This window comes from Alternaria ethzedia, assembly GCF_023757985.1.
Source record: "Alternaria ethzedia strain BMP 0044 chromosome Unknown scaffold_6, whole genome shotgun sequence".
In the NCBI taxonomy this organism is placed as follows: Eukaryota; Fungi; Ascomycota; class Dothideomycetes; order Pleosporales; family Pleosporaceae; genus Alternaria; species Alternaria ethzedia.
Genome location: NW_026056199.1, coordinates 71,111 through 95,959, shown reverse-complemented (window position 1 = coordinate 95,959; position 24,849 = coordinate 71,111). Strand labels below are relative to the sequence as shown.

The window sequence follows — 24,849 nt, the reverse complement described above, 5'->3', positions numbered from 1 at the left end:
CGTCGTCGATGTCGATAACCCCCAGAGATCGGGCGAGGCTGCTAACTTCTGGATTGGCACCTTGGGCATGATTGTTGCCGCCATCTTCATGACTATACGCGTTTACACGAAGACGAGACTAGCGAAGAACTTCACACCAGATGATAGTAAGCTCATCCGCTCTGGTCAAGATCGTGAAAGATCACAAACATCATATGCAATGTCTAACAACTTCTACAGTAGCGCTGCTCATAGCCTGGGTGCGTCGCATCGCAGCTTGAAGAAGATAGATAGCTCGACACATCGTGCTAACGATCAACCCTACAGTGCTTCTCCATCGCAATACAAGTACCCATTCTTTGTGCGTTTAGCAAGGCCACTATCACCATCCCCAATCTAACCACCTAGCAGTCCAGTATGGCCGGGGCACTCTCGGCGTCCACATCTGGGAACTAACCGGACACCGAGTCAACTCTACCATGAACGTAAGAAACCCCACATCAATCAAAACCTCAAGCCAACCCCAACTGACCACTCCAACAGTTGATCAGCGTAGCAAGTATAATCTACTGCCCCTTCCTCGCCAGCGCCAAGCTCTCCCTCCTCTTCTTCTACCTCCGCCTCTCGCACCTGCGCTGGTTTAAATCATGTGTCTACGCAAGCATGTTCCTCGTCGTTGGATACAACATCGCGCTTGTCTTCCCCCTCATCTTCGCCTGTACGCCTTTCCGACGGAACTGGGATGTCACTATCACGGAGGGAAGTTGCATTGACAGAACGCCGCTTTATATGGCGACGGCGGTGTTGAATATGGCTACGGATATCTTGTTGCTAGTTTTGCCAGTGCCGATGGTCGTTAGGTTGCAGATGCCACGGGCGCAGAAGATGGGGTTGATATGTATCTTTGGGGTGGGCTCGCTGTGAGTTGACGAGTGCAGATCAATAAGCGGGAGAAAGAAAGCTAACAGGAGCGGCAGAACGTGTATAACAAGCGGCGTCCGCCTCGCCCTCCTCTTCCCCATGCTGCAGACTGTCGACCAAACATGGGCGATCGTCATGCCGGGTATCTGGATGTAAGTCCATCACATCCTACTCCATTCATTCCATGCACCAAACCAAAACCACCGTAGCGGCGTTCCTTCAACTTCATCGCCATCAAATGCCCCAACTAACTTTTCAACCAGCCTCATCGAAGCCAATCTCGTCATAATAACCGGCTGCCTCCCCACCATGCGTCTCTTCTTCCGACACGTTGCCCCTCACCTCATTGGAGAATCTACGCTACGCAGTAGTCGGAACCGCAGTCGCAGTCGCGGCACCAAACAAAGTCGCAGCGGAGGAGACCATGATGCAGATGACTCGCAGCATCAATCCGAGCTCAAGACCATTGGATTGCGGACTAAATCGACGATGAGGTATGAACATGTAAAGGATGATGATGTCAGCGTGGAGAGCGAGGAGAGGATGGGGGCAGGCTGGAGGGGTGATAGGGATTCTGAGCGAGGAATTGTGGTGGAAGGAGATGGAGGTGGAGGGATTAGGAAGACGTCGAGTGTGGTTATTGAGAGTGAGGTTTGGGAGGATGGGAAGGAGGAAGTACGGCAGAGTGTTATGCATGCACGGTAGGCTAGAAACTAAGCAAAGAAAATCTTCGTGTCGATATCATATTCGTCTTATTTTCATTGGTGTCCTCATCATCCCCGCCAATGCCTAGAAGCTGAACTTCATACCACCATTTGCGCAAATAACACTACCCGTAGTCCACCCCGCCTCAGGCAAACAAAGCATACCCACAACCCCACCAATCTCCTCACTATATCCCGGCCGTCCGCCCGCACCCTGGCTCGCCTCATACATCCTCTCCGGATCAATCCCCTTCCTTGGCGCCGCAAGCGGCGTATTCTCGATAAACGGCTTGTTCTGCGCAATAAACGCGTCGTCGTTACTCCAGTACATATCCGTAGCAACAGGACCAGGGTTAATCGCATTAACCGTGCAGCGCTCCGCCAACTCCCTTGACCACGTCCTCGTCATACTCTCCAACGCTGCCTTTGTACCACCGTAGATAGACTGGCCTTTGTATCCCAGGCTCGAACTCACAGAGCTAAGGTTGACGATACGGCCCGATCGATCATTCGGCAAGTACTGTGTCGCAGCCTTCACCAGCAACAACGGCCCCCTTACGTTGATATTGAACTGCCTAGCAAAGTCCTCACAATCAACGTTTTCGACGTAGTTGTTTCCGGCGACGCCCGCGTTGTTGATGATGATGTCGAGTTGGAACTTGCCCGTCTTGGGGTGCTGGAAGTTGTTCTTGGTTACTTCGACGAGGTGGGCGGGGCCGTTTTCAGAACCCATGCTTGCTTGGACGCTGATGGCTTTTATACCGTATTCGGCGGAGAGTTCGGAGGCGAGGGAGGAGGCGGTCTCGGAGGAGGAGTCGGAGGTGTAGTTTATGGAGACGTTGCAGCCTTTGCTGGCGAGGTTGCGGGCGATTTCTACGCCGATGCCTGGGGGTGTTAGTCAGAATCTGACGGGTGTGTTGTGCTCATGGCGCTCGGGTCGCTGTGTATCTACCTCTCGACGCGCCGGTGATGATGGCATTCCTTCCCTCCAGCACGCGCTGGCCTGAACCACCTGCCAGGTTTGTTGAGGCGGTTCGGGTGTGAGTCGGTCTTGAAGCCATTTTGATATGCGTGTGAATATTATCCGTGGGTGTTTCACTGAATCGGGGGGTTATTGCGCTTGTTATCGTCTACTTGACTTGTTGATGGCGGGGTTTTATACACGATGCGGGGTTGTGGAGACAGCTAAATAAGGCAAGTACTCGGTGGTTCCGCCGCCTCATCGTGAACCCTTCGCTCGGACATTTACCGACCATCGTGAGCAGAGCTGCAGTACAAACCACCGATGACACCTGACTCGCATGCCGCCTTGGTGTTCTGCTCGAGACGAGTTGATGGCATTGTCCCGATATCGATGATCTTCAGGGTCTGAGCTAACCCAGAAGATGCCTGTTGAGATGCAGAACCCGCTAAGAGCTGGCGCGGAGCTGATTCATGCTGTCATGGACGACGTGTTAGACATGGCCAATACGCAACACCCAGTCGAGAAGGGATCGTTCCTGCGTGAATCTTTACAGGGTGCCTCGTCCCTGTGGTGTGGAAACATCCGAATTCTCACCGGACACGCTTGAAGTTGCGCAAGCTCGTCACCGCCAAGGCTCCGAGCGCCCCTCCGCCGATGTCGCTTTGGGCAAAAGTTAGCATTAGCAGAGCTAGTGCACGATAGCTGTGGGCATGGGAGCGCTAAAGCAGCAGGATAGTCCAAGATAATCGCTCCACACTGCGTAGATTGAGGGAAGCCCTGACGAACGGCGGATTGTTCTCGCCGTTGCAGAATAAAGTTGAGGGCGGTGAGTGCACCGTCGAATCGGAGCCACGCAGGCGCCAACCCCGCGACGTTGCTGCATACGCCAGCAAAAAACATAAAGCACACCATCCGCTACCACTCTTCCTCCTACATCCCACCTTCCTCCCTCACCCTCTTCCCCCTCCCCTCTACCACATCCTACCCATCCCCCCAATTATCACAGTTGTCCGCATCGGACAATCACATCACAATGGTACACTCTTCAGTACTCGGTTTCCCCCGCATGGGTGCGGACCGTGAGCTCAAGAAGGCCAACGAGGCCTACTGGGCCGACAAGCTCTCGCGCGATGACCTGATCAAGGAGGGCAAGCGTCTGCGGTTGGAGCACTGGAAGATCCAGAAGGACGCCGGCGTCGATGTTATTCCCAGCAACGACTTCGCCTTCTACGACCACCTCCTCGACCACATCCAGCTCTTCAACGTAAGCACACGTCATCCAATACCCGCTGCAGTCGACTAACAGGACTAGGCTATCCCAGAGCGCTACTCCAAGCACTCGCTGCACAAGCTCGATGAGTACTTCGCCATGGGCCGTGGCCACCAGAAGGACGGTGTCGACGTCCCCTCGCTGGTAAGTCCCGAAAGTTCGGGAGTTATCAACACACTCTAACCCCACTACAGGAGATGGTCAAGTGGTTCGACTCAAACTACCACTACGTCAAGCCCACCCTCCAAGACAACCAGACCTTCACCCTCGCCGAGAACCCCAAGCCCGTCGCTGAGTTCCTCGAGGCCAAGGAGGCTGGCATCACCACCCGCCCCGTCCTCATCGGACCTGTCTCCTTCCTCGCTCTCGGCAAGGCCGACCGTGGCCAGTCAGTCGACCCCATCACCCTTCTCGAGAAGCTGCTGCCGGTATACGTCGAGCTCCTCCAGAAGCTGAAGGAGGCTGGTGCCGAGTACGTCCAAATTGACGAGCCTGTCCTCGTCTACGACCTCCCCCAGAAGGTCAAGGATGCCTTCAAGCCTGCATACGAGAAGCTCGTCGGCAGCGGTCTGCCCAAGCTTGTCCTCGCCACCTACTTCGGTGACATTGTCCACAACTTCGAGGTCTTCCCCAGCCTCCAGGGTGTTGCTGGTATCCACATCGACCTTGTCAGGAACCCCGAGCAGCTCGAGAGCGTCATCGGCAAGCTTGGCTCCAGCCAGGTTCTATCCGTCGGTGTCGTCGACGGCCGCAACATCTGGAAGACCAACTTCAAGAACGCCATCGAGATTGTTGAGACTGCTGTCCAGAAGCTCGGCAAGGACCGTGTCCTCGTTGCCACCTCCAGCTCCCTTCTCCACACTCCCCACTCTCTCGACAGCGAGAAGAAGCTGCCCGAGGAGGTCAAGGACTGGTTCTCCTTCGCTTGCCAGAAGGTCTCCGAGGTCGTTGTCATCGCCAAGGCTGTCAACGACGGCCCAGCTTCCGTCCGTGAGGCTCTTGAGGCCAACGCCAAGTCGATGCAGGCTCGTGCCTCATCTGAGCGTACCAACAACAAGGCTGTCAAGGACCGCCAGGCCAGCGTCACCCCTGAGCAGCACGAGCGCAAGTCTGGCTTCCCCGAGCGTTACGCTCAGCAGAAGAAGCACCTCAACCTCCCCATGTTCCCTACCACTACTATCGGATCTTTCCCCCAGACCAAGGAGATCCGTATCTCGCGTAACAAGTTCACCAAGGGTGAGATCACACCCGAGGAGTACGAGAAGTTCATCGAGAAGGAGATTGAGGAGGTTGTCAAGATCCAGGATGAGCTTGGCCTTGACGTCTACGTCCACGGCGAGCCCGAGCGTAACGACATGGTGCAGTACTTCGGTGAGCGCCTTGACGGTTATGCCTTCACCACCAAGGGTTGGGTCCAGTCCTACGGATCCCGCTGCGTCCGTCCCCCGATCATCGTCGGTGACATCTCGCGCCCTGCTCCCATGACCGTCAAGGAGTCCAAGTACGCCGCCTCCATCTCCAAGAAGCCCATGAAGGGTATGCTTACTGGACCCATTACCTGCCTCCGATGGTCCTTCCCCCGTGACGATGTCCACCAGTCTGTCCAGGCCCAGCAACTTGCTCTCGCCCTCCGCGACGAGGTTGTTGACCTTGAGTCTGCTGGCATCTACGTCATCCAGGTCGACGAGCCCGCTCTCCGTGAGGGTCTTCCTCTCCGTGCCGGCACTGAGCGCGAGAAGTACCTCTCATGGGCTGTCGACTCCTTCAAGCTCGCCTGCGCTGGTGTCCAGGACTCTACCCAGATCCACTCCCACTTCTGCTACTCCGAGTTCCAGGACTTCTTCCACGCCATTGCCGCGCTCGACGCCGATGTCCTCTCCATCGAGAACAGCAAGAGCGACGCCAAGCTCCTCAAGGTCTTTGAGGACAAGGCCTACCCCCGCCACATTGGCCCCGGTGTCTACGACATCCACTCCCCTCGTATCCCCTCCGAGCAGGAGATCAAGGACCGTCTCGCCGAGATGCTCACCTACCTCAAGCCTGAGCAGCTCTGGGTCAACCCCGACTGCGGTCTCAAGACCCGCCAGTGGAAGGAGACCAAGGCAGCGCTTGTCAACCTTGTCAACGCGGCCAAGTTCTACCGCGAGAAGTACTCTTCTTAGGCTCTTTGCTATTTAGCATATCCTCTTTGACCTCGTTTCATCAACGGGGTCAGTTCAAGCAGCATATCAACATGCCGCTTTGTAATGTGTGTAATGACTAGTTATGATACCCAAAAGTTCAACCTGCATCATGGGTCGTTTGGCGGTGCAAAAAGGATTGAAGAGAGGTGTGTGTATGGACGCATCTCAACATCGGCGTTCATCACAAGCAGCGAATGGGCTGGCTTTGGCGTTTTGATTTTTTCTGGGGACTATGTGTGCGACGATTGTCGCAGGGAGATAAGATAGCATGTGACGGAGCAAGAGCTCTGTCGATGTAGAGTAGACGATCTCATCTTGATCTTGGATGAGCTGAATGCGAATATGTCGGTGTCGCTCTACAAACTAGTTTCCGTGCGCGTGGTGTATGCATTATCCACGTGTGTGCCAACAGTGCTACTGCTCCCTGCTGCTGGCTGGTGTGTATAGTCTTTTGTTCTAATACCTGCTTCTACTTGCTAGAAGACCCATTCGAGGGCTTTGCGAACTTTCTTCAGAATGACTTCCGCCTAGCATCGCCTTCCCGTTGCATTGCGCGATTTGTCATGGGAAGTTCATGCGATAGATGATTATTCGTGATTGGTGAAAGTCGTGGTCGGGTTCTGCGATGTTGCTCCTCGTGGTATATCATTGAATGGGCGAAGAGATATCCTCAACATTACTTTCGTCGTTGTATGATAAGAGGTTTGAGGTTTGTGCGCGAAATCTGCGAACCTGGTTTTAACTGACGATTCTTTTAATATTTCATAATATTGCGAGGACTTTCATATTTCCTTCTGGATATGGCGCAGTGAGCTGCTTGCCCCGCCTATAATAGTGACAGCATAAGCATCAACGGACACGTCCTATTAAGAAGCAACGAAGACGATGACTGCTTTGATGGATGTGCTGCTGCTTCATCGCAGGCACAAAGTCGCTGCGTGATTTGTGTATATAATAGCAATGCAAGTATCCCGAACACCTTTTCCAGCCACCGCGATGATGGATATAAGTCAAGCTTAGGTAACAATAGTATGTCGACGCGGCCCCAGCACGCGAAAACCTTCTCGACGACCAAAGGCCCGAAAAAGTCAATAGATCTCAGCTGATGTGTCGTGTATCTGAAACAAAAGCGGATGGGAAGGTAGTGTCATGGACTCTTACGCGTGGAAGCGGTAGGCGCAACCTTGGAAGGTGGGGGGCTGCGCGCCTACTGTCATACCGCCGACCTTCTACCAACCTCCTTCCTTCCATCTCGACTCTGGCGTCACGCAGCATCACGATGGCGATTGTTTCTCCGACGACAGCATCTTTGGCAAAAACAATTGCAGCTGCTCAATCGCACGATGGCGACGGCTTATAATCGGACGTCGTTAACGGGGCTATATCTCCACATGCTATGATGTTCCCACGCCACGAAAAGCCGTTGCCCCGAACGACCCTGTTTACTAACCAGCTTGGCGTGGGAAAATCAGGGCAAATCAGGCCCAGACGCGTTCGGAACGGCTCCCGATCGTGGAATTCAATACTGATTGGACCGATGGACGCCTCGCACCGAAATACAAGCGCTAGAATAGCGCGTTGCGCAACTTGGTCGAAGGCTTTCGGCCAGGGTCGAGGGCGTTGCGGGCTGGGCCTGTGTTGACAGACCAGCCACCTCGACGCTTGACGGTCCCGTGCATGAACCGCAGATCTGAGATGGGTGGGTGGGGGAGGCGGAGGGGAGGAGGAGGGGAGGTGGTGGAGGTCTCATCTATCAATGGGTATGTGCATGTGTGTATTGATGTGTAGTATATTCGTAAGAGCATACAGCTGTGTTGCATAGGGCGCTGCAGCTCTTCTAGCCTAAAGTTGCAAGGCAGAAGATCCTGTTCCAAGGTTACGCGGTCGCGTAAACAAACCGTGCGGCCCCTGCAACGAACCCCGAACGCCAGCCATCTCGACTCTAGACGGTCCCGTGCATGGCCCGCAGATCTAAGCCCACTGTCTGGTTTACCTCTGCGCATCTTCATCTCCACCTGTACTGTCGCTTTCCAGAGTCTGTGTTACGCTGTCCCGCATTCTCAGAGTCGTGGTTCATGGGACGTCATCTCCAGCATTCGAGGTGAAGGTCCTCGCGCATCGTCCCACCATTATGTCGACATCTCTAAGACTGCCTATCGAACTTCGGATGCAATGGCTGCCACTCCTGTCAACGTCGCTACTGCTGTCTGCCGTCGCAGCCCAGATGCCATACAACCCTACACGCCTCCTCCAGAACAATGATACCCTCTACGTCTTCCGCCCGTCGTCGCAATCGTCCACGCAATTCGCACTGAGCACCATCGATCTGTCGTTCCAGGTCAAAGCGTCGAATCTGCCCTACAACACACTGTACGCTACGCTGCCCTTCCTCGACGACAATGCCCCGCGCGCCTTCACCCCGGTTCTCGACCACGACGGCAACCTGACCGTGTACACTGGCGACTGCACTCTGGGTGCGAGTGGTGGAGAGTTGTGGAGTTTTGTACCAGATACCTCAGAGAATGTTGTGAAGGGCAGTTGGAGCAAGCAGGATGTTTCGGTGGTCGACAGTTCGCATACGTCCATCATGGGCGCGAACTACCTCAGCGGTGGCATGACCTTCTCGTCTATCGTCGGAGGAAACGCTGCGAATACCGGCGCATACTTCTTCGGTGGCATGTGTCCTGACCAAAACGATACCACGAGCGACTGGCAATCTGCGGCCAACTATTCGAACTTCATGGTCACCCTACAACCATCGGAGGACACGAGCAAGCCACTCAACTACGACATAGACGTTTCATCCAGCCGTGGACCGCCTATACCCGAAGCTGGTTTCACCATCACTGGTCTTTCGCCTACGTACTCCGATAGAAGCGATGGCACGCAGATACAACAGCAAAACTTCGTCCTCATCGGAGGCCATACCAGTGCTGCCTTCATCAACATGTCGCAAATTGCGCTCTTCTCCCTTCCGGAACAGGGCTGGACCTTTATCGGCGTCGATCAACCTGACACCTCCCGTACAGACCTAGCTATTCGAGCAGACGTCACCTCGATCGATCCTCGTTCCGGTCATACTGCTGTGCTGAGTCCGGATGGCCAGCAGATCATCGTAGTCGGAGGTTGGGTGGGCGACATCAACACACCGGCAGACCCCCAGCTCGCTTTACTCAGCGTTGCAGATGGTTATGGTGGTGCTGGTGACTGGCAGTGGGTAGTTCCATCTACTACTGGAACCGGACTGCCGAATGACGGTGGTCTCTATGGCCATGGAGCGGCCATGCTACCTGGGGGTGTACTGATGATTACCGGAGGCTATTCTATTTCATCATCCGGCACACAGCGAAGAGACGCCGCGCCAGCAGCAAATACACAGACCTACTTCCTCAATGTTACCTCGAATACCTGGATCTCGGATTATACTCCTCCGGCCAAAGAGTCGCCCTCAGAGTCTGCCAGTAGCGGGCTGTTGTCTACGACTGGACAAAAGGCTGGCTTGGGTGTCGGTGTTGGTATTGGTTTGGCTGCGATATGTGGAGTGTTCGCGCTCTACATGTGGTATGCAAGGCGTATGAAGAAGCGAAGGGAGTTCCGTGAAAAGCAACTGCAAGAGATCTCCTACACTACTCACAGATACAATGCCGAAGACTACCCTCAAAGCTTTGATGGCCGCGGCGGAAACTCGGATGCTCTGGACTATATTACCGATCAGAACGGGCCTTACTACTTCCCAGCCGGTACACAGGGTGGACAAGGATGGAAGGCCACCAACCGGGGCGATGTGGAAAGAACTGGACTACTGGTCGAGATCCCAAGTCCGACGCGTGGACTGCGACGCAACTTGAGCGGTAGACCTCAGTACGCCATGGGCAGGCCCCGAGGTCCAGGAAGCATACATCCTATTGATGAGTTGGAGGAGGAGCCCGATGAGGAGTCAGCGCACGACAATAATACACCGGGCAGGCATCAGGAGATGACAGAGACACGACGAAAATCTGGGTCAGCGATACTTGATAACGCTCCTGTTTTGGATCCATTCACGGAGTCCCCTGGACGTAACAGGAATACTCTGCATTCGGCATCCCCGTCGCCTCAGCACCAGAGCTATGAGGTTAATACCAATTCAGCGGGAAGACTATCGCCTGACAAGTCTACTTCGGAACGTACAAGCTCAAACCTCAGCGAAAGGAGTACGCTGTCATGGACTTCATCTAACGGCGGCGTTGGGCGCAGTGCATCTATGCGTTCGGGTCCTATGTTGAACACGGCCATGCGTGCCAACCCATTCAAAACGCCTGATACAAGTCCCACACATGACAAGCCTGGCCGACTCTCACCAGAAGACCCGCGAACACAGTCATTTAGTAGCCTGCAAGGAGAGCAGGATGTCGACTCCTTCCGCACCGCACAATCATCGTTTTCTCGTCTACAAGCAGAAGGCGAGGTACTTCTCGGGGGAAACCCAGAGCGATCAAGACCCGACACCAGCTCATCCGGTTCAACCACACACCGCGACTCAGACCGCAGCAACAGTCGCGCAGCCACAGCCACACCAGCAACATCCTTCGCACTAGACCTATCATCGGCCCCTCGTCCCGCAACCAGAGAGCGCAGAATGAGCTGGCTAGGCAGCGTCCGCAGAGTACTAACACGCTCCGTCTCAAGCGCCGAACGCACGCGCTCCCTCACAACAGCACCCACATACCACGAGCCCTACAGAGACGACCCCACCTCCCCCGTCGACCCTTTTCCCCGCTCCATCAACAGGAAATCCCTGCCTGCTCCAGCGACTACAAATTCGACGCCCCAACGCGCCGCCTCAGACGCAAGCTTCTGGCGCAACCGCCGCGGCAAACAGGACTGGCTGGAAGAAGAACAAGACCCGGCGTGGCGCCGTACCGCGGGCGATGACTGGGGCGCGCCTGAGGATATCGCCATACTTGAGCGTGAACGCGCGCGTCAAGAGTGGCGCGAACGCGGTAGCAATCTCCTCGTTACCATCAACAGTGAGGAGAGGTTGCCTACCCCGCGTACACCCATCTCCCCAGACCAACTAGGCGTGCCGCCGACACACGACAGAGGAGATGACAGAGAACGTCCCTGTACCCCCGCCAGCGAAGCAGACTGGGACGTCGAAGCCGCAGTCGAGCGTCGCGTTGTACAAGTCATGTTTACCGTGCCTAAAAGTAAACTCAGAGTCGTTAACGCGGATATCGATGGCGCGAGTATATTGAGTGATGTTCCTCCGAGGGATGCTGGGGATGATAATGGGAATGGGAATGGGAAGGAGTCGCCGACGAGGGTTAAGGATTTGGCGGGCAGGTTTGAACAGATGAGTGGAAGTGGGAGTAGAGGGGGGAGTCCGAGGATGAGTCCGAGGCCTAGTCCGTCGAATTCTATTAAGAGTTTGAAGGTTAGAGGGAAGGCTAGTCAGAGCAGTTTGGCGAGGGAGGTGAGTGTTAGGAGTAAGAGGTTGGGGAGTGGGGCGGGGATGAGTCCGCTGGGGAATGGAAAGGGGAAAGAGAAGGAGTGAGATGATTATAGTGGTTTTCGGTTGTACGAGTTTCTTTTTCTTTTTGATGAAGTAGGGATAGCGATTGGCGTTTTGGATGATAGATATCCTCGATGTTTGGTCTCACATAGTAGCACGACTTCGTGTTGACGTGCTCAACGGTCACGGTCGTTTTTAGACGAAGATGAAGACGAAGCGATGTAGCTAGATGATTGATCTGACACCTTATTCAATAGTATCAAACTTAACAGCAATAACCAATCCTATGCTTTATCCCAATGTCCAAGTCGACCGTCCCAGAGGTCCTCGCATCGCGAATCGGAAGATTAGAACATAAAAAGGCCTGACGAGTTTAACGTAGATTCTAACCAGACGCAGCCATGCATCTAAGATAAGACAGAGAGATAATACGTTGCTTTCGTGACGTTGCACTAGATTCCTAATAGATGAATGGAGTCGATGCCGGAGCAGATCCCACAACGCAATAGTAGTGACGGACGTTGCACCGGATATCATGCATCCATGTGCTCTTCATCATCTACTTTACTCTACGACACCTATGACAGCATGTGGGATATCTTCTGGTTGAGAATACAAGGAGGTTCGAGGCTAGAACGTTGCCGTCGTCGGCCGCCTTTCCCCTTCCTCGCCCGCCGCAGCGGGTGTGACACGGCAAGCGTGTTCCGTGAGAGTGTGACGAAGTCATCCTTTGTTCAGGCGGGGCGGTTATGGATAATGTGGGTTTGGTGTAACATCTCCAACACCTTTGGTATTGATAGATTGGAAGTATACGTACGGGTATCTAGCGCCCATGTGCCTTTGGGTACTTGTGCGAGCAGCAGCCGGAACTATAGAGATAGCGAATGGGACTCTTTGTTCATAACATGCCGTCGTTCAATGGGCCTCGACCAAAGTTGCTCTACGGATAGCAGATCTGGGAAGCCTTATGGTGGAGGATACGAAGAAATATGTACTGCTACTTCCGTCGATGATCATGCGATCGGAATTGCGCATGTAATATGCGCCGACCGAAAGAAAGATGCAAATTGCCAAGAGCCAATCGAACAGCATACTCAAATATCACTCCCGAGAATGAGACACACGGCTCGGCCTCGGGGCGCAAATCAGGGTTCTACATTTATTTCGACTGGATCTACCACTGGCTACTATATCCTCTTTTCAGCATTTCATGGGAAAATGAAGACGGCAGACCAAACGATTTCACAACGGCACCTTCTCGGGTCGACTCTGGTGTCGGCCTTGATCTGCTAAGTCAAGACAATGAACAGCTGTCACGCGTCGCGGCATCGATACCACCGACCCCAATCGCCCTTATTTTTCGTTTCGAAGATGGCCCAGCCACCAAAAGACTGGACTACCGTACATTCGCAAGATGGGAACATGTTAGCGCACTGTTATATCAGCTAGGGGAAGATGGTATCATCATTCACACGCTCTGGGACGTGAACGAAGACTTGCCGGTTGGCAGTGGGGATTGGGATGCTCGAATTCAACCGGGAAGTGTGATAGAGGCTTGGTGTTTCAACGACGAACGGAGTGATGATTGGGAGGCCGATAGCAGTGATGGTGAGGTAGAAGAGGAGATAGAGAAGAATAGGATGGGTAGTGACAGCAAGATGAGTCGAAGAGGTCGGGTGACTTATGCTAGAAACGAGCATACATGGTGGTTCACCCGATGGAGACAAAGAGTCGAAAACACGATACCGGGCAGACATGAAGTAACGGATGAGCCGTCGTGGTTCATGATAGTATTATGGTGTACATCTGTTGTCGGCATTGTAATTATAGTCAGCGTACTTAGTCTATAGCTCCTTCCCCCTTCCAAACGCTCACCCCTCCCACCCCCCTACACCCCAACCCCTCTCAGCCGCCCTAACCATATCCACATCCCCCGCCACCCTCCCCTCATACGTCCATCCCCTCTCCCTCACCATCCTCCTCTCACACCCCTGCCACAGTTCCTCATGTTCCTCATCCCTCTTATTCCATCCCGGTTTCCTAAACACCGGCTTCTCCCAGGGGTCATCTGCGGCCCGTTTAATATATCCTTTGGCTTCTTTCCAAACCATTAATTCGCGCCATTCGCCGAGGTGGTAGTAGTCTGAGAGCGGGGGATGGTGCGGGAAGAGGCGGTGCCATGCTGCGCGGGGGCCTTCGTTGGGTGGTGGCGTTGTTGGCGGTGATGCTTCCGTGGATGAGGAGAGGTAGGAGGAGGCAACGGCGCGTTTTTCCAGCGTGCGGGCGGCGGTTTCCAGCGCGAGGGCGGAGGAAGACAGTGGCGCGTTCTCGCTTCCACGTGAACGTGGTGCGGTAGCTGCAGTGGCGCGGGAAGCGGGTCTAGACGTCGAAGCTGAAGCCGCATGCCCACGTGACCTTGAAGCTCCGCTCGTCTTCTCCCGTGAAATCTCTTCGTTTTGAGAGGCTTTCAATGTCTTTGTGCGCTTCCTTCGGCCTCTTTCTTCTACGCGCTCTTCTGCTTCCTGCTCTCGCGCCTGTCGTTCACTTGCCTCTACCTCTACCTCGTGATTCAAGACAAGAGAAACGCGTTTGCGCTTCGGAGAATCCACCTTGGGATCTTGAACTTCTTGGACTTTTTGCACCACTTGTGCATCAGCCTTACCTCTAGGCACAACCTGATTCCAAATCCTCATTGGGATATGTAATTTAGGTGATTTCTTCTCCTTTGCTGCAACTTCTACTTGCACTGCCACTTCTACTTCTGGTGGTGGTGGTGGTGGTGAAGAAATAACTTCTTCTTGCACCTCTTCTTCCTCTTCCATCTCCACATCTTCATCTTCCTCATGTGCACTCTCCGTCTCTTCTCCTTGATCAACCCCTCCATCCACCCCTCCATCCTGCACCTCGCGATAAGACCACAGATTCCTCAACAGGTTGTCGTTCATGGCCTGCACTGCAGGGGTCGTGGCTAGGGATTGGAAAGACATAGTGTGTAGGAGTCTGGCGTATATTTTGAAATCGGCTACTTAACCGCGAGTGTGATGTGTGAGCCTGGGTGTGGTGTGCAAGCGCGTCTGTAGTACCGGTGGGTGGGTGTAGTAGGTAACTGTATGTATTGCCTGATCGTGTGTAGTAGTTGAGCCGATATGTAGTCAGTTGAGTGTGTGATGACGGCGTGATTGTACGTGGTTTGACCGTATATAGTCCACTGAGTGTGTGATGACAGCGCGAATGTGAGTTGGTTGATCGTATGTAGCGGTCGAGCTGGTCCGTGATATTTGAGAGTCGGTGGTAGTCGAGCGAGCGTGTGTATTTGACTTAGTGCTTTAGTCAGTGTGGGATGGGTAGCTCTCTGAAAATAGACAAACGGCGGGATATAGCCAGGCTTAAGAACAAAAAAGTATGAGAATGTACAGCGGCCTTGACTCAATGTAATGACTGTATCCAGAGTTCGCACTCCCCAGTAGAAAAGCGCGCAGTGTGCTCGGACAAGTACCCCGAAAGCCCACCGCACATATTTCCCACGTCAAACGTGGGAACAAATCACTAGCCCAAGGTCCTCGCTGCACGAGCCACTGTGTTGTTGTGAATTGATAGATGTTTTGGATATCGAAGCATTGCCACTGGCTGCAGAAGTGGATGTGGGTCGCGGCTCTAATACCCGTGAGTGCATGCCTTGGGTGAGCAAATACGCGGCCAATGGAAATTCGAGCATTGCACAATCAGCTCGAAGGACGATGACAAACAACGAGAAAAGAACCAAGTATGACGAGTAGATGCTACCGACTGACCTATGCTGACACTAACGATACACTCGTCGCACTGGCAGACTCAACGAGCAAATATTAGACATTACGACGTGACGCGAATTTATCCCACCTCACTGAGCCGCCACACTCTCCCGCGCTTTTCCACTGTCCATCCTGCTGAAGGACAAGATCCTTTCATGCTCCGTAGCCTCCTGCTGTTTGAACTTGGAAATCAGATCCATGGTGCTTCGTCTAACGCTGACCAAGCTCCGCTCCTCGAAAGCGCTGTCATCTTGACCCAGCGAGCCGAAGCTCCTGGCACGGCTCCCACTGCTCATCTGACTCATCTGACTAGCGTTGCGCGTGTGTTTGCGCAGATGAGTAGGCAAAGTGCGCGAGTGCACGGACACCTGCCGGCTATCGAATGAGTGCCGATTCGGACGACCAAAGTCCTGAAGGACTCGGTTCGTGTCGATACTCAGACGAGGGTATGCATCGACGCAGTTCTCGTAGTAGGTAGACCAGACACGTGCTCGATCGTTTGCGTGCTGCGCATCAGCTGCGCCATCGCCGAACGACATCTCGTTGAGATTGGGCGCAGAAGAATTGCGCCGTGGACGGAGTGTTGCCATGGAATCCTCCGCTCGTAGATTGCTCCTGGATTTAGTCGTCTTCTTCAAGGTTTCTTGTCTCAGCACGGACTGCTCATCACCTGGGATATATGTGTCAACGTCTCTGTGAACTTCACCCGCCCACACATCAGGCAGGAGCTCGAGCTCAGGATGCTCAAGAATGCCGCCAGATGCGATGGAACTGCGGTGTCCTCTACCATGCCTGCGAAATTCTGTGCTCTGACTCCTGAACATTTTGGTGTAGTTCTTCATGAGGGTCTTGCCGAACGTCATCGAGTTGCTCTTCGCTACACGACCACTGCCAACTTTCTTCTTTTTCTTTTTCTCGCCAGGCAGCAGTGGGGTAGACGGTCTTCTCGCTGTGGGATCGATGAGGTCCTCGTCATCCGTTGCCGAAGCAAACTTGATCGCTGCCTCTAGTGCAAAGTCGCGAGGCTGAACGTTGTCAGCCTTTCCGGCAGAGGCGGTACGGTCATGGCGCGTGTGCGAAGGGTAGCGACCCCAGGCCCCCACGACATCCGTGCTGTCGCCCTGCCGCTCAAATGCATTTGCCACTTCTTGTCCAACGCTAACATCATCACGCCCTACCATAGCACTGCGACGAGACACCATTTTGAACAGCCCCTCGGAGCGCTCTTCACCAGGTGTTTCGGCATGGGGATCCAATGTCGATACCCGTGTGCTAGACCCATCGTCAGCTCGACTAGCTGGATCTAGGCCTTCGACACTGATGCGTCTGACGGAAACGCTGCCGCTACGCTCGCGGAATGGGCTCGCATGGACAGCAAGGTCCCTGTTCTTGGGAAGATAGAGAGATGCTTTCTCGTCTTGATGCGCTTGCAAAGCGCGATCCCATACATGGTTGGCGCCTTTGTTCTTCCCAAGTGCATCTTGTTCAGCCTGCATACTTATCAATGACCGTGACTGACGACGTCCATGATTAACAGGGAGTTCCAGCGTATCAGATGGACCATCGACAGCGGCAAGCGCGACAGTCGAGGAGGCGGAAGCTTCAGATTGTAGATTGGCTTCACTCTGGCTGCGCAGACTTAGGCGCTTCGGATTCAAGAACTTGATGATGGATGCCGACTGTGTCATCTTCTTCTTGGGTGGAGAGGGGCTGAACTCTTCCCGAAATTTGGAGGTCTTGGTATCAGCAACACTGTTCTTGCGTGCTAGCGGCGCGGGCGGTGCAAGAAGCGAAGGCTCGATCGGATGGCCAGTGACAGTTGCGAGGTTGGTAAGACCATGTCGTTTAGCTGGTCTTGGTGTGTCTTCGTTGTCTGTAGGAAAGGAAGCAGAACGTCGAGGCCGTCGTATATCAGCAGAGGAAATGCTGACCGGGCGATTCTCAGTATCAGTGCGCGGTAGAGTCGTCACTGATCCTCCAAAACTATCAGGTGGGCTTTGAGGTCGACTCGAGTAGATGGAAGACGCAACATCAGGTCGGGTGTCAAGATCGTTCGGCAATACCTTACCCCATCTACTCGGAACCTTTGAGCTGGCAAAGCCCGAGCTCGATGTTTGCCGATCATGGCGGGCTAGTTGCTTACTTCGTGGGGAAGTTCGACTCTGGTCTGAGACAGTGCGTTCACGGAATGCGCGAGGCGGAGTTGGGAGCTCTGGTGCATCGGCAAGTTGGTCCCATGAGAGAAGAGACCCGGAGCGTAGATGATGTGAGATGCGCATGCTGTAAAGATGGACAGACCGACGTGGGTTGTCATCATCGTCATCGTCCTCGCCGTTGTGTGCCCCTCCTCGTGCCTTTCGCGGTGAATCTCCACGGAGAGTGCCTCTGATAGATGTAGACGGCCTTGGGGTTGCAGTGGATGTTGGCTGTTGAACGCGGATCTCAATGAGGCGACCACAAGGAGAAGCAGTCGGTCCAAGAGCTCGGTGCGACGATACCGAAGCGGAGCTGCTTCGTTTCTGGTGTCGCTTGTGGCCGTCGTTTTTGAAGGTTGTAACGGATGCTTGTGGGCTGATGTGGCGTGGAGGCACAGGAAACTGCGAAAGACGAAGGCTCTTGTGCATCACCTCAGCCCACGGTATTCCAGCTGAGTCGTGATCGGTAAGGCTTGGTAGTCGTAACGGCGAAAGGGGAGAAGGTTTCGGCAAGCCCATGGATGTAGCCGAATGCGATCGTCTGACCCTGTTATCCTTTCCACCAGGCGTATCCGATCGCAGATTGGGCGTGCTGAACACTTGGCTGAACCGGTGGGAGAAAGGACCGGCGTGTGGTTTATCGATGCTGTAGGGAGGGAGGTCATCATTGAGCTCGCCGCTAATACGGTCTCTCTTCGACGAGTCTGGTGTTGTTTTGCTGGCCATTATTAGTACGACGTGACAACGAGCTCGCAACATCTAACCTTCCGGTAGTGGTAGTCCAATCGATGCTGTGGATACTTGCACGCTTGATAGGTGACTTCTTGCCAATGTTGTTTGCAATTTCGTCAAGTGCCTCAGCATCTGAATCATAACCGCCCTCATCAGGCTTCTTGTCGCTGAGTAGATCCTTCCGTAGGTCATCTTTGGTAATCTGAAGCTGCTGATTCGTTCCGTCTTTCAGCTGCTTGACGACAGTGCCGGCAGCTGGAGTAATGTTCCTTGGTCTCGGCTGCAAATGCGGTGATGAAACGGTCGGAGCTTTCTTAGGAAGCTCTTTCGAAAACTTGCGTCTGATCAGTGAACGCATACTCGTCATCTTGTGTAGACTGCGGATGCTATGCATCGAAGGGCGGCTGAAGCGTGTACGAAGCGTCCGCATTGGCATAGCTCGGTCTTCGTTGGAGTCGCGAGCATTGTGGAAGATCTCATGCAGCTCATGGAGGTCTTCCGAACGGGCACTCGTGAACCGTGAATTGGGCGAGCTAGCATCTTTGGCTAGGAGTGGCCTGTTCACCGGTGTAGGCTGACTGACGCGGGCGTTGGGTAGCTCGGGCGAATCTGAACGATCGTCCTGCTCGGCCGTACAGCACAGCTTGGTCGCCATGATGGCAAGGTGGTGAGGGAAGGATGAGTGGGTGGCTGCACATGGAAAGTTGCTGGTTTGTTGATGGCTGCGTCAGTGCACGTGGAGTGCTTGCCCACAGTCGGAAGCTGGGAAAGAGGGATGGAAACAGGACAGCTTTCCGATCCAACATGAGCTTATGGAAGTGCCAATGGTTGCAGGAGACATAGTAACGTATGAGAAAGCGGATCTGATGACGAGGAGCAGACACAGTGGCGTGAGATGCTGCATGGGTTGGGCACTCGCGGCTGCACCTATGTTGTGGCCTCATATGGTGTGGAAGGAGCGTGTCATATGCCGTTCATGGCGACTTCCCAATGCAGTGACTATCCAAACATACGAAACAGATCTGACGCAGCCGAAGTGGCGTTTTGTCGCGATGTGCATGCCCTCTGGTGTTGCGTCTGAGAGACTCGGATATGCATCACTGTTGCACATGCCATGCACGTGGTTGTATTTCAGCCCATCATCTTTTTGCCGCTAGCATCCTCGCTGTATAGGCCCTGGTCTTTGATCCAAGCGGCGACGCCTTCAGTACACAACTTGCCCACTGTGTCCCAGTGTCCCGCATTTGCTGCCTTTCTCACTCTGGTAGAGCTTATACCAACGCCTTCCTCGGCTTGCACCATATCGATGTTGTTGCCCCAGGCAGGCTCGAAGCCAGCCTTCTCCTGGTTGCCATCTTTCAGGTTCTGCAGATATTTCTCCTGCTCCTCCGTTGTACCGAATTCATTGGACGACTCGTCGCTCGGGTCCGTCGGTCGCTGGGTCACGCGCAGCTTGTGGCCAGCATCGAAGAAGGGCTTGAGGGCCGAAAGCGGTGGGTCGTACTTGGGGTAGTATTTGGGGTTGCAAAAGCGGATCAAGGTGTCGTAGCCGACGAGGTGGATGTGGATGGGCCGCGACGCGTAGAACGGTGGTGTGGTCTCGGCTATAGCAACCGACTTGTCACTGTAGTATGGTTCCTTGGTTAGGCCAATGTCTATCGACACGTTGGAGACGTCATCATTCATCGAAGGTGACGCGCTCTTCAAGCTTCGCGACAGGTCCTCGGCAAACACGGTCATGAGGGCGATGCGCTGCACGAAGCTTGCCGGACTCGGTGCCTTGTCTGCATTGTGGGTGCTGAACAGCAGTAACAGCCGGTACGGGCTCTTCTCTAGGGGCGTCGACTGCTTCAGGGCCGATGTCGCGAGGGTAAGGTGGGCAATTGACGGCGGGTTGAAGGAAGAGTCGAGGATGTATAGTGTCTTGGGCTGTGTTGGCGTGTCGTTGACTGTCCGTACGACGCGGAACTTGGCGGGAGACGAAGTAAATGAATGCAGCGCTGATTCGAGATCAGGTAACAAACTCCTTACTGACGCGATGCGCGATGCCATGTCAGCCATTGTGGTTGCGAAGCTTCGCCGATGCGCTGAGCTCAAAGTGCGCGGGGAGCTCTTCTCGCGTCCGGCACGTCATGGCTCTCACCCCCCTCTCACAACACCAACACCACAACCTCCTGCATCTCCAATAACGCCACATCCGCGCTATCTTTCTAGCACGTCACATCCAGTCCCCACGATCATCTTCGATAAAGGCTCTGCCAGACGTGCAAAATGTCACGTTACAGTGTTGCTTCGATAACACCCTCACAAGAGTGGCAATCCCCTCGGAAAGCGTCCGAGTGGATCTCGCGCCACCTTCCCATTGGCTCTTCACGATGGTCTGAGCTGGCGGGGAACCTGGAAGCCCTGCGCATCCGTGACAATGGCGAAAATGCGACTTCCAGGTGTTTGCATCTGCATCTGCATCTGCATCAACCCCAGGCAAACAATCTCCATCGCGCTGACTTTGTTGTGGTGGAATGCGGCGCATGAGCTCTGCGACTCATCCACCGATATCTCTTCAGTAGTTTCTGCATAGCTTGTCAAACCGCCAGGTCCTCATCTCTCTAGCCCAATACACTGTTCCATCAGCCTAGATCAGGTATCAACCCATAATCGATTGGTGGCTATTTCCATCTGTCACACCATGGCTTCATTCTTTTCGTCGAATTACAGGCAATACAAGAAGGACACAGGTTGGTCGACCGCCTAATTGGACCTTCCTCGATTAACATATCCAGAATACATCGCGGGATGGCTAGCAGCAACCGCCGAAAAAGTGGGCTACCAGCGCAGTAGCTGTCTAGCCCCTCCACAGTCAACTCCGCAGCCAGCTAAACGACTCAAGGGCAAGGCGAGGAAAGAAGCCCAAAAAGCTGCTGCTGCCTCCGCGAATACCCCTGCGGATACCTATCGCATCAATGTTGGAGAGTTTGTGCCCATGGCAGAAGCCATTGCGAAGAAAGTCCCCAAGGTCGAGGTCCCTGGAGCGCTCAGCAAACTGTTCGATCGTGCCATCCAGGCTCGAGAAAAGGCGGCAACTTGGTTCAAACAATCGCATAGCGACACGGTCCTAGACGAGAGCAATCAGACCCATGCTCACTTCGTCGAAATTCTTAGAAATGCTGCTGATATCCTTCAGCCGCTGGTTAAAGAGTCTGTGTCTCGTGCTCAAAGGAAGGAGCCAAGTCAAAAGTCCGACGTTGACACCCTGCGAGAGATGAAGAATACTTTCTCCAGTCTCTCGGTGGACCCTGAAAACGCTGCTGAAGAGGCTGAGCCTGAGGATGAGCTTGGGGAGGAGCCTGCCTCCAGACCAGATGACTCGATGGAATCGCTACCTCCTGTGAACCCTGTTGAAATCCAGCAAGACGAGTCGGAAATCGAATCCGAGTTCTTCTTTGCTATCCAGTCGTTCATTACCAATATACATGAGCTCCGCGACATTGTTCAAGAAGTCTGGTTTTCATACAAGGACGGTAAAGTCGACTTGGTGAACGCTTCTGTCATCGCGAACACAGCTATCGACTTGGTGCGGCACGCTGAGTCTGAATTTGATCTAACGCTTGTGCGCCCAAAGAAGTACCCTCAGAAGAATCATCCCGTATGGGGTAAGTCATCGACTGAACGTCTCGTCATTTAGCTCACAGCCATTAATACTTCGCAGTACTACCAGCTCTTTTGTTGATCAGTCAGCATCCGGACATCATCGACCCATCCGATTTTATGGACTTCCTGTTTCCCAGTGGCCTTATGATGCCTGGCTCTCATGCGTGCTCACAAGTTTACTGGTGTATGTGGCCAGTTTACGCCGGCCTAAAATACTACCTGGAGGCGATTAGGATTTCGAAGAAGCCTAAAACGGATATTCCCATCGTTGCTAAATCTGCTTTCAATCCAGTCGGTGGCGTTCACAAAGATACCTACCGTACGCTTGAACTGGCCCGGATGTTCCGACACACTACTTCGCGCCATGACGAGACAATAGCCATGGACGAAGTATCTCGCGGTATGGCGCATATGTTCAAACATCGCCAGATCCCTATTTGGACTACTGTAAGTACTGATGAAGAAACAAGGCGCATACCATACTGATATACGGGTAGTTCGGAATACAAATACTGCTCGACATACAAGATATTCTAACTAAAGACCATCTGCACGATCCGTTCGATGAGCTAAATGTACGCGTAGATCGGGAGGTGGCCATGAAAGAGGCGCTGGAGCGTAGCTGGATACAACCCTTCCCGACTGAAGGACATGCAGCGGATATTCGAAAAGACATGGCCACGGACCTTACCTATACCAAAGCAGTCGCGGATGACCCATGCGAAACCCTGAAGCCCAATCCGATCCGATGTGGACTCTTGATGTACGACGCTTATTTGCAACTCAACACATCAGGTTATCAGCTAGAGCGCGCGTTGGGTCAGATTTGCATGATGACACACTTATACGTTGCCACCAAGCTATTGCATCCTGAAAGCCCTGTATGGCCGGATATGGAGTATCTCATCCACCAGCAAGACGAAGCGAGGCTTTTCTTCGGTGGTGCCCCCCAGACCCTCGGCGAGTCCCTTCGCAAGGTCTATCTAATGGTAGGGCGGACTGCCTCTGATGCAGCCCGTGAGCCACGAGGCAAGAAGACCTCCAAAACGCTGAAGGAAATGCGGAAGCTAAGGGACGGCCGTTGGTTACAAGAACCCAGTATCCTGGCTCCGATCTTCCTGGAGCGAAGTTTTGGATGGGCAACTACCGACGCAGCTGTTGACGGTACGTACACACTTCACGTGAGCAGCTTATCAGCAAGACACTAACGTTCGATACCCAAACACAGATAAAGTCAGACAACTCAACAACACCCTTCGATCGGAAACAGAGCTGGCTCGCCTAGCCAAAAAGTTCAACAGATCGCGCGAGAATGTATGGTGGACATTGGCAAGCCAACGCTGGCGCCCATACATTGAAGAGCACTCCGCAAACGACAACGGCCCTACCGCCCTCCTCCGCGACCTTATTTACTGGCTTGAAGGCGATGCCATGGACCTCTACTTCAGCTGGCAAGCTCTGCAAGACCAATGCGCAAAAGTTTGGCACCACCTCGAACGCTCCCTCTTTATAGACCCCTCCTGGGACAACAAATGGAGCCAAGATCCGCGGATGGGTATCTATATCCTGGAAGGCGCCGCCGCCGACGAGGAGCACTGGGGCTGCATAGCAAAAGACGACAAAGCCTTTGCATCTCCTTTGCGAAAAGCACACGACGCGATCCAAAAAGTCATCTTCGAAGTCCAGGAAGAACCCCAAACCGCGCTCGGTATCTTCGACAGAGACCCAAGAGCATCTGCTGACATCGCAACTCGCGGCGGCGACGTCTGCCTCGCACGCCTTGCAAAAGAAAATCAAGACTTCACCCTCTCCATCGGAAGCGGAACCCACTACGATCCCCTCGACCTCTACAAGAACTGGCCCCCGGAAAAGTTCCTATTCTCACACGTCGCCCAATGCATTCTCAACTTTGGCCGTGATATAAAGGAAGCAGAAGAAAAAAAGGCGGCGGAAGGCAAGCGTGTTTACGATCCTGAAGATGGCAAGTATTATCGGATTCAGGATCACACTTTGGTATCGGATGACGAGGACGATGATCCTTGTGCTGATTGTCCGAGGTGTAAGAGGAGGAAGTTTTTGGGGCATCGGTATCCGACTTATGCGGGGCATCATGGGGAGGTGGATCGGGAGTTGTGGGATGAGGATAGTGAACGGTCTACGGATAGTGAGGAGGAAGGAGCGTAGGAGGTGGTGTTGGTGCTGGGACGAGGGGTTGAAGGAGCCGGCGAATCTACAGGATCTGTTGAATGCATACTATGTATAATATTTTCGGGATAGTCGTCTTGTCTGATGCCCATGTGAGGGCAGCTGGTCTGTATCGAACCTTGGAAGTGGATGGGCGCTATGTCTAAAGGAGCCTAGTGGCCATGCTGATCGCCAAGCCTTTCCCCAACCGGGGGCGTCTCTCATGCTGCGACCAACCTTGTCACCTTACATCGCGAGCCCTTCAGCACAACCGCAAACGCAATCAACAATGACCGTATATTGTGTCGCATTCGCTCGCCGCTACGATACTCAATGCACTCACTCACCCTTGATACTAATGTAACTCTGCTGTCGCAATCGCGCGTGACGGACGCGTCTCGACGCGACGGACCTAGCTAAGACTATTGACATCGCGTCACGATTGCTGGACAGCATCTACAGAACCTATTCGCGAACCGGCGCGCTGCTTCACAGGCATCGTCTGTCCAGTCTACCTCCCATTCATTCTGAATAACTTGACGTCAACGGGCGTTTCGCATTCGCGGTCCTCGGACTGCGTTTGTGGGTTCAGTAGCCGGGGCTCTCCCTCCATCTCCAGATGAATGGCTGCTGAACAAAGGCAACGCCCGAGAGTAATGCTGATGCGTCCCGATGGGTCTGATCCGCCCTGCGGTGACAACTCGTCGGTGATGTTGAGGCAGTGAGCCTATCTGGCGGCTTTACCCTGCTGCTGCATCCTCTTTGTTCCTGGTCCTCGGAGCAG

At 53.8% G+C, this 24,849-nt stretch overlaps 7 protein-coding genes across 7 annotated transcripts; 3 read left to right on the top strand and 4 right to left on the bottom strand.

The window, feature by feature from the left end:
- Window positions 1-1,689: 1,689 nt before the first annotated feature.
- On the bottom strand, window positions 1,690-2,665 carry J4E87_003306 (uncharacterized protein; the record flags this gene model as incomplete). Its single annotated transcript, XM_049374935.1, has 2 exons — window positions 1,690-2,489; window positions 2,557-2,665. 2 exons carry the CDS (start codon window positions 2,663-2,665, stop codon window positions 1,690-1,692), a joined length of 909 nt encoding a protein of 302 aa, XP_049234857.1.
- Window positions 2,666-3,601: 936 nt separating this feature from the next.
- MET26 (homocysteine methyltransferase Met26) lies at window positions 3,602-6,000 on the top strand (the record flags this gene model as incomplete). The annotated part of the gene is made up of 3 exons (XM_049374934.1): window positions 3,602-3,832; window positions 3,881-3,982; window positions 4,033-6,000. The coding sequence occupies 3 exons, from the start codon at window positions 3,602-3,604 to the stop codon at window positions 5,998-6,000; spliced, it is 2,301 nt and encodes a 766-aa protein (XP_049234856.1).
- A 2,152-nt stretch (window positions 6,001-8,152) lies between these two features.
- J4E87_003304 (uncharacterized protein) lies at window positions 8,153-11,557 on the top strand (the record flags this gene model as incomplete). Its single annotated transcript, XM_049374933.1, has 1 exon — window positions 8,153-11,557. One exon carries the CDS (start codon window positions 8,153-8,155, stop codon window positions 11,555-11,557), a length of 3,405 nt encoding a protein of 1,134 aa, XP_049234855.1.
- A 1,829-nt stretch (window positions 11,558-13,386) lies between these two features.
- J4E87_003303 (uncharacterized protein) lies at window positions 13,387-14,502 on the bottom strand (the record flags this gene model as incomplete). Its single annotated transcript, XM_049374932.1, has 1 exon — window positions 13,387-14,502. The coding sequence occupies one exon, from the start codon at window positions 14,500-14,502 to the stop codon at window positions 13,387-13,389; it is 1,116 nt and encodes a 371-aa protein (XP_049234854.1).
- An 893-nt stretch (window positions 14,503-15,395) lies between these two features.
- On the bottom strand, window positions 15,396-18,888 carry J4E87_003302 (uncharacterized protein; the record flags this gene model as incomplete). The annotated part of the gene is made up of 2 exons (XM_049374931.1): window positions 15,396-18,219; window positions 18,266-18,888. The coding sequence occupies 2 exons, from the start codon at window positions 18,886-18,888 to the stop codon at window positions 15,396-15,398; spliced, it is 3,447 nt and encodes a 1,148-aa protein (XP_049234853.1).
- A 476-nt stretch (window positions 18,889-19,364) lies between these two features.
- Window positions 19,365-20,294, bottom strand: J4E87_003301 (uncharacterized protein; the record flags this gene model as incomplete). Its single annotated transcript, XM_049374930.1, has 1 exon — window positions 19,365-20,294. One exon carries the CDS (start codon window positions 20,292-20,294, stop codon window positions 19,365-19,367), a length of 930 nt encoding a protein of 309 aa, XP_049234852.1.
- A 625-nt stretch (window positions 20,295-20,919) lies between these two features.
- Window positions 20,920-24,065, top strand: J4E87_003300 (uncharacterized protein; the record flags this gene model as incomplete). Its single annotated transcript, XM_049374929.1, has 5 exons — window positions 20,920-20,968; window positions 21,014-21,883; window positions 21,940-22,328; window positions 22,379-23,045; window positions 23,110-24,065. The coding sequence occupies 5 exons, from the start codon at window positions 20,920-20,922 to the stop codon at window positions 24,063-24,065; spliced, it is 2,931 nt and encodes a 976-aa protein (XP_049234851.1).
- Window positions 24,066-24,849: the final 784 nt, after the last annotated feature.